This window comes from Papilio polytes, unplaced genomic scaffold (assembly GCF_000836215.1).
Source record: "Papilio polytes unplaced genomic scaffold, Ppol_1.0 DF824002.1, whole genome shotgun sequence".
Lineage (NCBI taxonomy): Eukaryota > Metazoa > Arthropoda > Insecta > Lepidoptera > Papilionidae > Papilio > Papilio polytes.
In genome coordinates, this window is record NW_013525202.1 from 280,234 (window position 1) to 294,750 (window position 14,517).

The following is a 14,517-nucleotide window of genomic DNA, read 5'->3' on the forward strand; positions in this document are numbered from 1 at the left end:
TTTATTCATACTGTCACTTTAAACTCAGAGCAACACTTCTCGTCGGCCCAGGTTGCGCGCCAAAATCCATCCTTCTAGTGACATTGACAGTTGTCAGCTAGGGACGTGACGTTTACGTCGATAATAGTGTTGCGCCAATTCTACAGCACGGTACTAATTTTGTTCTTAACAATAAGTACATGTTAAAAAATTGTTAAAAAATTTCAAAAAATAATCGTTATTATAAACGAGTTTTCGAAAGTTTTTAGGTTAGGCTCTTAGTGAGCTGATGTATGTATGTATGTATGTATGTATGGATGTATGTATGTATGTATGTATGGATGTATGTATGTATGTATGTATGTATGTATGTATGGATGTATGTATGTATGTATGTATGTATGTATGTATGTATGTATGTATGTATGTATGTATGTATGTATGTATGTGCTACATACCGTTATAGGAAGAGCACAGGTCTGTCGGTGGCGCGGTCGCTGCCGCTGGAGTGCGAGCGGCGCGTGCCCCCCGCGCCCGCCGCACCGCCCGCGCCCCCCTCCGCCACCACTGACGCCCCTGAACCACTGGACGTGGACTTCACCTCACCTTCACGACCTACACACGGGGGTAAACTTAGAGCTATGTTACGCCCTGAGAGTGGTAAGTAATCTGTACTTATACTTAGTGCCTGTCCCACTACTGCCTGATAGAGACTAAGATAGCTTAATGATGTCTGTCAGACAACAAAATCCGATATTTCCATCACATTTTACATGTCAGATTGTTCTCAATTTAAGAATTTGGTAAGACTGACACTAAGGGCCTATCCCACCACTGGCTCAGATAGCTTAACGAAGACACTGACAGATAACAAAATCTGATATTTCCATCACATTTTAAACGTAGAATTGTTAGCAATTTAAGAATTTAGTAGGACTGACTCTAAATCTAACTATTACAAAAGTTTAGATGGACAGATGTTACAGTTTGTAGCCTAAACTTCACGACGGAGTTTGAAGAAATTTGGCATAGTAGAGAATAGTCTGGAAGCAAACAGGCTACTCACTTTTATTTTTTTAATACCACGCAGACGAAGTCGCGGGCGAAAGCTCGTATTTAAATATTACTAATATTATAAATCGTTGAAGTTTTAACACCATGTAAATCAATTTAGACTATTTTAACAAGTACTTATTTTTTTAATTTCGACCAGACGTCATAGGTTCGTCACCTAGTAAAAAATTACAATTATTTATTTTAACCTTCTTTTTTGGGACCAAAAATGCATGATAGTCTAATTTCTAATGCATTTTATTTCGAAATAGTTATAAAATTACAAAAAAAAATTGACTTACAACATTTTCCATAGGAGCCATTCACTAACCTGTATGTTCTTTAGCTGTGAGATGGTCGGAGCCCGCGCTGGAGCCCCCGCTGCCAGATAAGACACTCTCCTCGCGGTTGTAACTAATATAAATGCGAAAGTTTAGATCAGTGATTCCCAAAGTGGTATCGACCCCTAGGGGTCTATAACAACCTGCATGGGGTCTATTCAGCGAAAAAATTAGGGGGTCTATGAAAATGGGGGTCCACAATAGTGGATATCAACACATACACTAATAGTGCCTCTTTACTTACATCATACTATCTTATAATATCAAAACATATACAGTCTAACCTGGATAATTAAAACCTAAGTAACTTAAAAACCTCTCTAACTTCAAAAAATATTATCTTCCCATCCCAGAGCCCAAAACCTCTATAACATAGACCCTTGATAACTTAAAACCTCTATAACTTAAAATATTTTGTGTTTCCCTTGAACTTTAACTTATCGAGGTTCTACTGTACATTATTTATTTTCAGTAGTTTTAATATAAATTAAATTATGTATAAATTAACTTTGTATTTACTTATATTTTAACACTAAACCACTACAAGTTAGAAATATACAGAAGATCAATATCAGATAAGTAGGGGGTCTACACAACACGGAAAAGCATAACAAGGGGTCTAAAACACAAAGAAGTTTGGGAAACTCTGGTTTAGATGTATATTTGTTATAGTGTGCCTAAATAGTTTAGATTAGTTTGAAAATTCACTTCAAATTTAGTAGGGATGGGTTGTGTAAAATCATGAATCTTATCGATTTTCCATTTTTATTCTTATAGAAGTTGGAATCGATAGATTTATAGTTATAACTTATGAATTAAAAAAAACACTGTTTTCTCAAATTAATAAGAGTAAATAAATGTTTATTACTACTACAGCCGTACGTAATCGAATTGGATTTCGCTATTATTTCTGTCATCGCTATTTAGAGAATTTTCTCTACACTATAATCAATAATAGAATTGTCCTCTAAATTAGTTAATAAGAAAATAATAATTTTAGTTGAGTTCGATAATTATTTAAACCGAATATCGATAGTTCATAATAGTTCGCTGCGTGTTTCGTCACTACGATACCTGTCTAAGTGCGGCATTTTTCATACAAATTGCTTGACACTTCATATGCGTCATTTATCAAACTAATCTATCTTATTTAGACAAACTATATTGTAGCTTAAACTGCTGAACCGATTTTAATTAAATTTAGTACAAATGTAGATAATCTGAAAGAACAGACACTTTTGTTTTTTTATTCCACGCGGACGGAGTCGCGGTAAAAACGTAGCAGAAATCATAAACGTCACTTACCCATATATCGTATGTTCACTTGTAACGCAGGAGGTATATTTGAACGGTATTGGTTGATATCCATAGGAGCCTGCGTACGGCATATACCCCGGCCCCATCATACTGACGGACAAACAAACACTAGGTTTATACTATTATAATAAAGCGTAAACACACACATTGTTGCCTAAGATGTCAGCAATTACAGCATATTTTTGAATATTTTTTTCGTTAATAAAAAGCCCTACACTTACGCTTTAGGCTATATGTTTTCACACCATTAAACTTAGGGAGTAAATATTTTGGATAAAAACCCTAATGTGGGAAAGAGATCATAAGTTGCTGCCAACATCAAGGAAGCAAGGTTGTCAAGGTTTGTCATGTCATGTCATTTTGACATTTGCTATTAATAATGTGACAAATGTAAACAATAAAATATAATTTTATAATTTCAAGCGGATGAAGTCGCACGGGAACATCCAGTTATCATTAAAAGGGGTAAAAAAAATTGGAAAAACCTTCAAAAGTAGTGAGCGTAAGCTAACAATATTATAAAGAGAAAACATTTGCATTTTTGTACATTTCAATATACCCAGTTTTTAAGTTATTTTAACAACGCAAAAACTGGGTCAATTTAAATTTTTTTTGTGTAAAAATATTAGTAGATTTTTGTTAATTTACTAATATTTCCTTTAACCATTCCAACTAAGCTCTAGACCTGTGCTAGGATATTGTTCACGACAATAGTCGTAGCGGGATTCGAACCCTCGACCTCAAGATCTCAAGTCCGTATCCCAAACCATTAGGCTATTGGCACTTTTCTAACTTAACTTGTTAGAAATTAGAAAATTAAAAGCTTTATTAGAAAGGCAATATGCATGACGCCAAATTGTACCAAACTTTTTTTAAGTATACTTTATTACTATAAAAACATTCCTGCAAAGATTTTTTTAAATATAATTTGATTTAGTGGCAAAATTTAATCATTAAAAAGTGTCTTTTTTCAAATTCCCTCGCTAAGTTCTAAAACGCACACTATTGGTAGAAGCAAGTGGCTTATCTAATATGGCGTCGCTTGTTGACAATACACAGTTCATTTACGTTACTTTATATAGAAATACACTCTTGAAGTATTTTACTGTAAACACGATATCAAAACCAACTTTAAAATAAAAAATAATGGATAGAATTATTAATTACCACTTATTTGTACCAGGAATAATAAAAATGAATCGATTTTTGACCTTGAGAAACTTTGTTATGAATGAAATAAGACAATTGACGTCAATTGTCTCATGACAACTCCGGTCACGTTTTAGTCGCTCGAAAATGATCGTGGTTTTATTTTATTTTTCTCGTCAAATTTTTTGTGGTTATTTTATAACAAGTAGAATCGTTTAAAAAAAATACATGCATATTGTTGAGTGCAAAATACAACCTCTTTGGCTGACAAGCAGTATGTATACAGCCAAAGAGGTTGCATACTGGCCAAGGCAATAATCGTTTATAAAAGAATATATATAAAAAGAAGAAATCAAGAATGTGATATAGTTTCGAGTTTTAAGTTTCTTGTATATTTTTTTGTGTAAATAACTTTTCAATAAAGATATGTTTGTTTTATAATAAGTGTTTTGTATTTTTGCGCTGTCGGTAACAAGTTAAACACATATTCCCTATTTATCTGTAACAGTATTTTCCAAGTCTCAGTAAACGCTCTAAAGTTACTTACTTAGGATTAGGTAGCGGTGCCAGTGTATCCCCGGCTACACTTTCATTATCTCTTAGTCTCAAAGCTGCCATATCCGCACACAGTTCCCCAGCTACGTAATAACATTGCTCTGAGAACGTTATTTTATTCACTGTGTGACGAATGAAACCGGCCTGAAAATAATTATATCATCTTTACTTGAAATGCAACAGGTTTTTGTCCTCCAAATAGCTGTTGCCCGCGACTTTATCCCCGTAGTATTAGAAAACATACGAACTATATAAATAACAAAAAGCTATATATCCGGGAACCGGACATTTCTCGGGGATGAACCTTATTCCATGTGTACTCCAGACTTTGTTTTATTGTGCCTTTCAATAAGATATGTTGAACCGTTGCATAATGATCGAGTAAACATTAAAACACTAAATTAATGAATCCCAGAACCGTAACTATTCCCGGGATAAAAAGTAGCCTATGTGTTCTTCCAGACTATGCTTTAAACCTATGCCAAATTTCATGGAGATTCATTCAGCTGTTTAGGATACAAACGCTAACAAACTAAAATCTAAACTTTCGCATTTATAATATTAGTATGATGTGAAAGTTTAAATGGATGTTTGTTAGAGTTTGTAGCCTAAACGACTGAACGGATCTCAATGAAATTTGGCATAGATGTAGATAATAGCCTGGAAGAACACATAGGCTATTCACTTTTGTTGCTTTTAATTCCATGCGGACTGAGTCGCGGGCGAAAGCTAGTCTACCATACACATATAATAAAAATGAAGTGTCTGTTTATAATATCAAAAAAAAATTCCGAATTTAGGGAAGATGACGTATTGGAGTTGCTTATAACGAAAATCGCATTTAAACAAATTTTGTCTGTCTGTTTGTAAGCCGCGTTTGTTCTGATTTCGATCGGAGTTTCACTGGAGGGTAGCTGACATAGACCCGCATATCATAGGCTACTTTTTATCCCGGAAATAGTTACAGTTCCCGTGGGATACTGTTTTTTTTCAAATAACCTATAATCAGGACAAATTATCTGCATGTTACTTATTGTATTGTGTAAAAATGTATGTGTTATAATTTTGTCCTGTTGGTTTATCTTAATAAATAAATAAAAATAAATAAATAAATAATATTTATTAACTGAATAGTTGAAAATCAGAGATACATAATTTTTTTATTTACCATTGTTCGTATTTTTTTTATCTTAATATTGCGTGGACGAAGTCGCGGGCAACAACTAGTAAAATATTTGCATTTGTATTTGTAATAAACAGTCAAGATATCTATATAAGGCTATTTTTACATACCTTAAGCATATGCGAGGCATATTTCCTTGCATCCCTGCGGTCAGCGATACCAGCCACATGCTGCAGGATCCAGTCCACCACATCAGCTCCGATGAAAGCATTCGGGATGGTTATCTTCAACCACATACGGTCTCTGATCTCCAGACCTTCGAAATACAATATAATTGACTTACTATATGCTATGTTTTTTTTTATAATACGAGGTGGCAAACTCGCAAGCGGCCTGAATCCACCGAAATGAAAAGCGACCGCTGCACATAAACATCCCCTATTGTAGATGCGTTGCCTACCCTTATTGACGGAGGAGGAGACGCACATAAAGAGGACATTTCCCCTTCCTATGCATCTCCTTCACCGTCCAATCCACTTTTTTCTCCCATCCTTTCCTTTTAAGAAAAGGGTGGAAAGGATAAGGGACTAAAATTGGGCCTCCGGCACCACACTCATCAGACGTAACGCGGAGTTACTTCCACTTCACGCCTGTTTTCTGTGTGGACGTGGTATTACTGGGGGCGAGCCGGCCCATTCGTGCAAAGATGTTAAAGCGGGCTCTACCACTGTTAAAAGATAAGGAAGGAGTAAGCGGCCACCTAAATCCGCCAAATTGACGAAGCGACTGCCCATAAACATCCGCAATTGCAGCGTTGCCTTCCCTTCATTGACGGAGACGCACATAAATAGGATATTCCCCTTCCTATGCGTCTTCCACCGTCTTAATAGAAAAAGGTGGGACGGGAAAGGGATTAAAATTGGGCCTCTGGCTTCATCCAACAATATAAATACAGGTAAAGAACATTGTTATTACAATAGGTGGTGTATTTATGTAAATGCTTTAGTCCCTACAATATAATTATAATTTTTGTCCTGTTGGTTTATCTTAATAAATAAATAAATACGATGAATACTGTTACAAATAACTAATTAAAAAGGATATCCATACTAATGTTATAAATAATGATTTGTATTTTTATATGTGAAATAACTCAAAAACTACTGGGACAATTTTAAAAATTCTTTCATCGTTAGAAAGGTAATCTATCTGTGAGTAACATAGGCTGTATTTTTTAATTTCACGAGGGCGAAGTCGCGAGCTATAGCTAGTTAAAAATTACCTTTTTAGTGGTGAAAGAACTTTTAAAGGCGCCCCAGTAGTTTTTGAGTTATTTTATAATATTAAGCGCCTGTCCCAGTAAATTGTAAATTGTCTAACAACCCAAGGTGTAAAATATGTAATGGAAATATCGGATTTTGTGGACGTCATTTAAGCTATCTGAACCTCTATCAGCCAGTAGTGGGACAGGCCCTAAGTATATAAGTACAGATTACTAACTTACCACTCTCAGGGCGTAACATAGCTCTGACAACTAAAGACATGTCCATGCTGACAGACAGCGGAGGCTCAGGGGGCAAAGACCCAGCATCGGAACCCGGGGCCCCACCAGGCGGCGGCGGGTATGCCTCCCTTAGCGCTGCGGTGTGAGCCACCCATGCACCTGGAAATAGCATATTTCTTAGATTAAAGCAATGTACTGTTGCGGAAATCTGCAGTGTTCCACTTTAGAGACAATTTGCCTTACACCAACAAGACAAAAACCATCTTTTACAAATAACTTAGTCAGCACCATTTAAGGATGGGAGGGAAAGTGAATTAGATGGTAGAGACGCATAGGAAGGGGAAATATCATTTTATTGTGCGTCTCCCCCTCCGTCAATAAGGCAACGCATCTGCAATTGCGGATGTCTGGGCAGCGGTCGCTTCGCCATTTTGGTCGCTTGCTCGTTTGTCATCTTATATTATGTAAAAAAAGACACATTTACAAGCTGCGTTCTTTTGATCCCGCATCTAGTTTCAAAATGTTCAAACAATTGTTTTTAAGGTAGGACACTGCCAATTTCTGACCGTACATTCACATAAATGTACGGTGTTCAAGGTACAGTGAAATAGTTTGATACTTTGACATCTACAGACAACCACAACGACTAAAAACCACAGAAAAGAGGCTTTAAAGGCTGGGCCTTTGAGTCTACATTTCCTTACCTGGATCTATAGGTCTGACTGGTTCAGTTCTTGGTATAGTGAAGTATCCCTTAGGGTTAGGGTCCCAGCACTTCGCCACCACCAGCTTAATGGGGCCTGGTTTCTGAACCACCTCCCGGAGAACCCTCACCGCTTCATCATTCGTCATATCTTCAAAGTTTACATCATTCACCTGGAATTATATTAAAAAAAATTATTGAAAATCTAATCCAATCATATCGCTTTACTAGCTTTCGCCCGCGACTCTGTCCTTGTGGAATTAATTAAAAACAAAAGCAAGTAGTCTATGTGTTCTTCCAGACTATCCTCTACATCTATGCCAAATTTCATTGAGATCCATTCAGCAGTTTAGGCTACAAACTATAACAAACATTCATCCATCCATCTATAATTTCACATTTATAATATTAGTAAGAAGTAAAATAAGATAAGATGTTTTTAATATTAACTTGGATAATAACAAACTGTAATAATTTGAAATAAAACAAAAGAGAGAACAGTAAAATATGTTATCAACTCTAACTATCTTACTAATATTATAAATGCGAAAGTTTAGATGGATGGATGTTTGTTAGCGTTTGTAGCCTAAACGGCTGAACAGATCTCGATGAAATTTGGCATAGATGTAGAGAATAGTCTGAAAGAACACATAGGCTACTCACTTTTGTTTTATTTTAATCCACGCGGACGGAGTCGCGGGCGAAAGCTAGTAATATTATAAATGCAAAACAAACACATAGGCTATTCACTTTTATTATTTTTTAATAACATACAGGGTTGTGGGCAAAACTAGTAATATTATAAATGTGAAAGTTTAGATGGATGTTTGTTAGAGTTTGTAGCTTAAATGGCATTACAGATCTTGATGAAATTTGGTATAGATGTAGTCTTACCATCTTGTGTAGTTATAACTTAAGTGAATATATACAACTACTAGCTGTTGCCTGCGACTTAGACTGCATGAATTTGAGTAACATAGCCTATATTCACAGATAAATTACAGACCTTTCTGATGGTGAAAGAATTTGTGGAATTGACCCAGTAGTTTTTGAGTTATCTGAATAAATACAAAAATATAAATCTTTCCTCTTTATAACATTATTATAGAGTATAGAATAGTATAGATAAAACAGATAATGTTAAAATTCTATGTTAGAGGCTACAAAATTAGAGGAAGACCAAAAAAAGTATGAATGGATTATGTGACAGAGAATTTGCTTAAGGGAGTGGATTCAAATATGATGGCCAATAGAGAAATATATAAAAACAGCACATACTGTACCAACCCTTTGTAGGACAATAAGCAAAGAAAGCAAAAATGACCCGAAATTTTGTCCTAAACTATTTAACTACGTCATAGTCTTAGACTCCAAAAATTAAACAAAAAAATGGGACCCACCTGCAAGCATTACCTTTCGGATAAAAAATGAATTATCAAAATCGGTCCACTAACGGCAGAATTTTGCCGTTACTCACATAAAAAAACATACAGACAAATTGAGTACCTCCTTCTTTTGGGAAGTCGGTCAAAAACAGGTTAATGATGAAATTAAATAACAAACCTGTAGTATCATATCTCCCGGCTCTATCCGTCCGTCCAGAGCTACCGCACCACCTTTCATTATACTGCCTACATATATCCCTCCATCGCCACCCTTATTCGATTGCCCCACAATCGATATCCCAAGGAAATTCACTGTATCCATGTTCAAAGTCACCGTTATTATATGCATAGACATCGTGGAATCTGTTATTGATGAATATGAAGACGTTCTTGACATAACTTGAGGTCGTTTTCGTCTTCTTTGCGGACGCTTACGAGAACTGACTTGTAAATGTGATACACTGCTACATTCTGTGAGCGCTCTGTCCACAGACGCGTTTGTATGTCTACCAGTAGTCGTTGTTATCTCCGATTGACTGTCGAAGAGGCTCGTAGAATCCAAATCAGAACTGAGAACGGAAGCTGTTTCGTATTCAAGTCCGTGATTGCCATACTTGGAATGGCCGTTGATTCTCAAGCCTCTGTATTTATATTTATCACAAGATGCCCGGTGTCCAGGACGAGAACTGATAGTACTATCCGTGTCTGTACAGGTATCTCTTGTTAAGGGTACAGTTGGTGCTCCGTGAGGATTAGGCTTTCCCTTCCCAGCATTACTGTCCGTACATTGCGAAGCACCGTCCGAAGGGTTAGATCCCTCCGCAGACACCAGCCACGACACCACACGACCGTTAAAACACGGCAGATGTGCACTATCATCGATAATTTCCTCTTTCACTACACCAAAATCATCGTCCATCGATTTGAAAAAGAATTTATAGTTAGGCCTATTCAATTGATTTTTAAAGTCTAGTAAAGTCACTTTCTCCGGCGATATCGGTATTTTAACTAAATAAGGCGTCTCCTCATCGTCTATGTAGTAAATAACTTTCGTCTCCTCCATTTTAAAACATTTATTATGGAAAACTAACAACACCCTTAGGATCTATAAATATCGGCCGCCATCACAAAAATGGCGATAAACAAGATGCCCTTATCTGTCAATACGCGGCGCTGCTATCGAGAGATTTATGTCCTCGAATAAATCTAGAACTTTTGCATAGATGGAAGATAATTTTAGATAGTGTGTTAATCAGTTTTACATATTATGGCATATCTTATTTTCCACTTTTAATACAACAAATCATCTTTTTAGTATTTTCTAGCTTTATTTAAAAAAATGATTGAACATTTCCTGCTTTGCAAAAAATTTTGGATCTGTTTAACAATCAAAGGTTTACAAATTTTGTATCTATACCGGGTGGTTTTTCCAGTTGCCAGTTTTGTAAATTTCCTTTTTTATTTCTAAATTAATTGGCGTTAATGAAACAAAAGAATTTTACTTTCTTAAAATATCTGTAATAATGTCTTTTTAGATAGTAGATTCGGCTTTTAAAGTTCCTGGGAATAACTTTAAAAATATTTTTTTGTAGTCTAAACTCTATTTCTAAACAAAATAATTTGAATATTGGACCTATCCTGACACATTGGCAACACAGCGTTTGTACCGACTTTTTGTTATTTAAAAGTTTTTGAAACTTCAAAAAGTATTGTTTTCTTGAATTTTTTTGAAATAACTATTTTAAAATGGCTTTATCAACTCACATAAAAGATCAGCCATGGTATTCACAAATAACTAATGAAATAAACGAATTCCGCGACTTACTTGACGGTAAAAAATTTTACATTCTTTGCAATGTTTTCATTAAACTACAATAAAATGTTCGATTATTTACCTGTTTTCAGATAAAATAACTAAACAACGAGAACAAATAAAGGCATGCAAAAAGAAAAATGAACTAGACAGTAAATTTGCACAAGAAATTAAATTGAATGTGAGTACTAAGTAATTAACTTACATTTCGTATTTAAAACTATATTAAGTGTCACACACTCAGTGGCTATTGATTACAAAGAGATTTCGTTAAGAAAGAAATATTTATAAAGCCAAGGGGAAAGATTTGTATTTTTGTATGTATTGAAATAACTCAAAAACTACTGGACTGATTTTAAAAATTCTTTCACCATTAGAAAGGTAATATCTGTGAGTAACCTGGCTATATTTTTATTTTCACGCGGACGAAGACGCACGCAACAGCCTCTTATATAGTTTAAATAGTTTTACTGCATGAATAGTTTTATATTCTAGTCAGAATTGACGCGGCAGCTAGCCGAGTTGAATCGTCGCGGGAGTGACCTCGATAGAGTCTGCGGCAACTTTGATTCTCTAACTATTGCAGAAAGTGATAAAAACAGGCTAGATAATGATAAGTGAGTATTATTTATAAGTACAAACCTTATTAAGTATAAACCTAATTCTCCCAACACCAACTTGCCCTTATCCCTTCGGGTCGGCACAGTACGTGCTGCTCCATACGTCTCTATCAGCCGTCATATCTGAATTCACTCCTTTCTTAAACATATCCTCTTTCACACAATCCATCCATACTTTCTTAGGACTTCCTCTTCCTTTGTAGCCATCCACATTCATTCTTAACACTTTCTGGTTTATGTCCCCATTGTCTTGTCGCATAACATGTCCATACCATGCTAACAAACATAATTCCCCCAAACCGGTTTATCCCTGTAGGGATAACTAACCAATTCCTTTTACCTACAATAGAAGTATAGAAAGAGCTGGAAGAGGCCTAGTGTCACAAGACATTACCTAGCCTAGGATTCAAATTAAATAAAGCAATTTTTATATATCATACTTCATACTAATTGCAATGTAGGTGTGTTATCAAAACGGCGGTTGGTACTGGACTGATTTATTATTCATATTACTAACTGTACATTATATTAAGGTACCCTCATATATCATCACCATCATCATCACCAGCTCACTATAAGTCCCCACCGAGCTCGGAGCCTACCCTAAGTTAGGGTGATTAGGCCATAGTCAACCACGCTGGCCAAGTGCGGGTTGGTTGACTTCACACATATCTTTGAATTTCTTCGCCAATATGTGCAGGTTGCATCACGATGTTTTCCTTCACCGTAAGAACGTCGGGTAAATTATTTACATATGAAAATTCGAAAAATCGAAAATCACATTGGTACATGGCGGGATTCGAACCTAAGACCTGTAGATTACAAGTCAAGTGTTCAAACCACTGAGCCACCGACGCTCGTATATATACCCTCCTCCTCCCTCATATATACCACACTAATATTATAAATCAAAAGATGAGAAGAAACTACAGATGCATTGCGGATGACCATGGGCGTCGTTGACCACCTTTGTGTTCCTGTCGCTCGTTTGCCCCCTTCTCATATAAAAAAACATGCGAAAGTTTAGATGGATGGATGGATGGATAATAGTTTGTTAGAGTTTGTAGCCTAAACGGCTGAACTGATTTTGCTAAAATTTAGTAAGGATGTAGAGGATAGTCTGGAAGAACACATAAGCAAGTTTAGTTTTTTTTTTTAATTCCACTCGGACTAAGTCGCGAGCGAAAGCTAGTATATAATAATCTAAAGCGGAAATATTTGTATTTCTGTATGTATTGTAATAACTCAAAAACTACTGGGACAATTTTAAATATTCCTTCACCGCTAGAAAGGTCATCTGTCAGTAACATAGTTTAATTATATGTAGGTGAAGTCGCAAGCAACAGCTAGTTTAATAAATGACCTTATGTGCCTTATCAGACAATTTACAATTTGGTGAGATAGGTCCTTGGTATTTTATATGTTTCAGAGAGACAATACAAGTGGCCAAGGAACTAACGGGGATAAGATTTGATTTCTCTGCACCAACAAATGTAGCTAAGGGATGTATCCTTTTGCATTATACTTAAAAATCTAAAAAGTGGTAGTGCCCGCTTTAACATCTTCGCACGAATGGGCCGGCACGCCCGGTGTAATACCACACAGAAAACAGGCGTGAAGTGGAAGCAATTCCGCGTTTTGTCTAATGAGTGTGGTGCTGGCGACCTAATTTTAGTCCCTTCCCTTTCCACTCTTTTCTTAAGAGGAAAAGATGGGAAGGAAAAGTCGATTTGACGGTGGAGGAGACGCATAGGAAGGGGAAATATCCTCTTTAAGTGCGTCTCCTCCGTCAATGAAGGGTAGGCAGCGTTGCAATTGCGGATGTTTATGTGCAGCGGTCGCTTTACATTTCGGTGGATTCAGGTGGCCGCTTCTTTGCCACCTTATATTATAAAAAAAAACATACACCCTTGATAACTTAAAACGTCTGTAACTTAAAGCATCTTGTGTTTCCTCTAGACTTTAACTTATTAAGGTTCTACTGTAGTTCAAATAGTTTTTATAAAACTAATGAAATTCTACGGGTATATATAGTAAATAAATCAATTTTCCACAAGATTTCTTTAGCATATAATCAGATATGAAAAACGAATTTCGAAGACTTTTACAGCCGTTTGAGATAGAGAATGGAGACAGCGAGACTCTCTGGTCTCTTATACAGAGCACGACTCAAGACTGGCCTGTGGCGGATAAGGAGAATTTTATACCTAATAAATAATTTTCAAGTAAGAAAAGCCTATTCTTAAATACATCAGCTATCTTCTAGTCAAAATCAGTGGTAGTGCCCGCTTTAACATCTTAGCGCGAATGGGCCGGCACGCCCCCAGTAATACCACGACCACAGACAGGCGTGAAGTGGAAGTAATTCCGTGTTTCGTCTGATGAGTGTGGTGCCGGAGGCCTAATTTAAGTCCCTTACTCCTTACCAATCTTTTCTCATAAGGAGAGGATGGGAAGGGGAAGTGGATTTGACAGTGGAGGAGATACATAGGAAGGGGAAATATCCTCTTTATGTGCGTCTCCTCCGTCGGATAAGGGTAGGCAACGCATCTGCATTTGCGGATGTCTATATGCAGCGGTCGCTTCGCCATTTTGGCGGATTCAGGTGGCCCCTTGCTCGTTTGCCGCCTTATGTTATAAAAAAAATCCTGTTAAAATGGGTCTATAGTTTAAATAAGATTAGTTTGATAATTTAGTAGGGATGGGTTGTGTGAAATCATAAATCTTCTCGATTTTCGATTTTTATTCTTATATAAGTTGGAATCGATAGATTTATAGTTATGACTTATGAATTAAAAAAAAAACACTGTTTTCTCAAATTAATAATGACCATAACAAATAATGAGAGTAAATAAATGTTTATTACTACAACAGCTGTACGTAATCGAATTGGATTTCGCTATTATTTCTGTCATCGCTAAATTCTCTACACTATAATCAATACTAGAATGGGGATGTTTCCTAATGTTACAAAT

The 14,517-nt window shown here is 36.2% G+C and overlaps 2 protein-coding genes across 2 annotated transcripts; one reads left to right on the plus strand and one right to left on the minus strand.

Annotated features, from left to right (window-relative positions):
* Positions 1-423: 423 nt before the first annotated feature.
* LOC106101230 (segment polarity protein dishevelled homolog DVL-3) lies at positions 424-10,261 on the minus strand. Its single transcript, XM_013280388.1, has 8 exons — positions 9,288-10,261; positions 7,726-7,897; positions 7,022-7,180; positions 5,688-5,833; positions 4,387-4,538; positions 2,679-2,780; positions 1,364-1,446; positions 424-594 (listed from the first exon to the last, which is right to left on the minus strand). The coding sequence occupies exons 1-8, from the start codon at positions 10,170-10,172 to the stop codon at positions 440-442; spliced, it is 1,854 nt and encodes a 617-aa protein (XP_013135842.1). The 5' UTR covers positions 10,173-10,261; the 3' UTR covers positions 424-439.
* A 530-nt stretch (positions 10,262-10,791) lies between these two features.
* LOC106101261 lies at positions 10,792-13,779 on the plus strand. The gene is made up of 5 exons (XM_013280426.1): positions 10,792-10,940; positions 11,015-11,103; positions 11,418-11,539; positions 12,972-13,048; positions 13,621-13,779. The coding sequence occupies exons 1-5, from the start codon at positions 10,856-10,858 to the stop codon at positions 13,758-13,760; spliced, it is 513 nt and encodes a 170-aa protein (XP_013135880.1). The 5' UTR covers positions 10,792-10,855; the 3' UTR covers positions 13,761-13,779.
* The last annotated feature ends 738 nt before the right edge of the window (positions 13,780-14,517 follow it).

Coding starts and splice junctions, on each gene's coding strand:
- LOC106101230 (XM_013280388.1), bottom strand. CDS start 10,172: ATGGAGGAGACGAAAGTTATTTACTACATAGACGATGAGGAGACGCCT. Junction 7,898..9,287: donor CGGGAGATATGATACTACAG/GTTTGTTATTTA, acceptor ATATAATTCCAG/GTGAATGATGTAAACTTTGA. Junction 1,447..2,678: donor AGTGAACATACGATATATGG/GTAAGTGACGTT, acceptor CATTTATATTAG/TTACAACCGCGAGGAGAGTG.
- LOC106101261 (XM_013280426.1), top strand. CDS start 10,856: ATGGCTTTATCAACTCACATAAAAGATCAGCCATGGTATTCACAAATA. Junction 11,104..11,417: donor CACAAGAAATTAAATTGAAT/GTGAGTACTAAG, acceptor TTTATATTCTAG/TCAGAATTGACGCGGCAGCT. Junction 11,540..12,971: donor AACAGGCTAGATAATGATAA/GTGAGTATTATT, acceptor TATATGTTTCAG/AGAGACAATACAAGTGGCCA.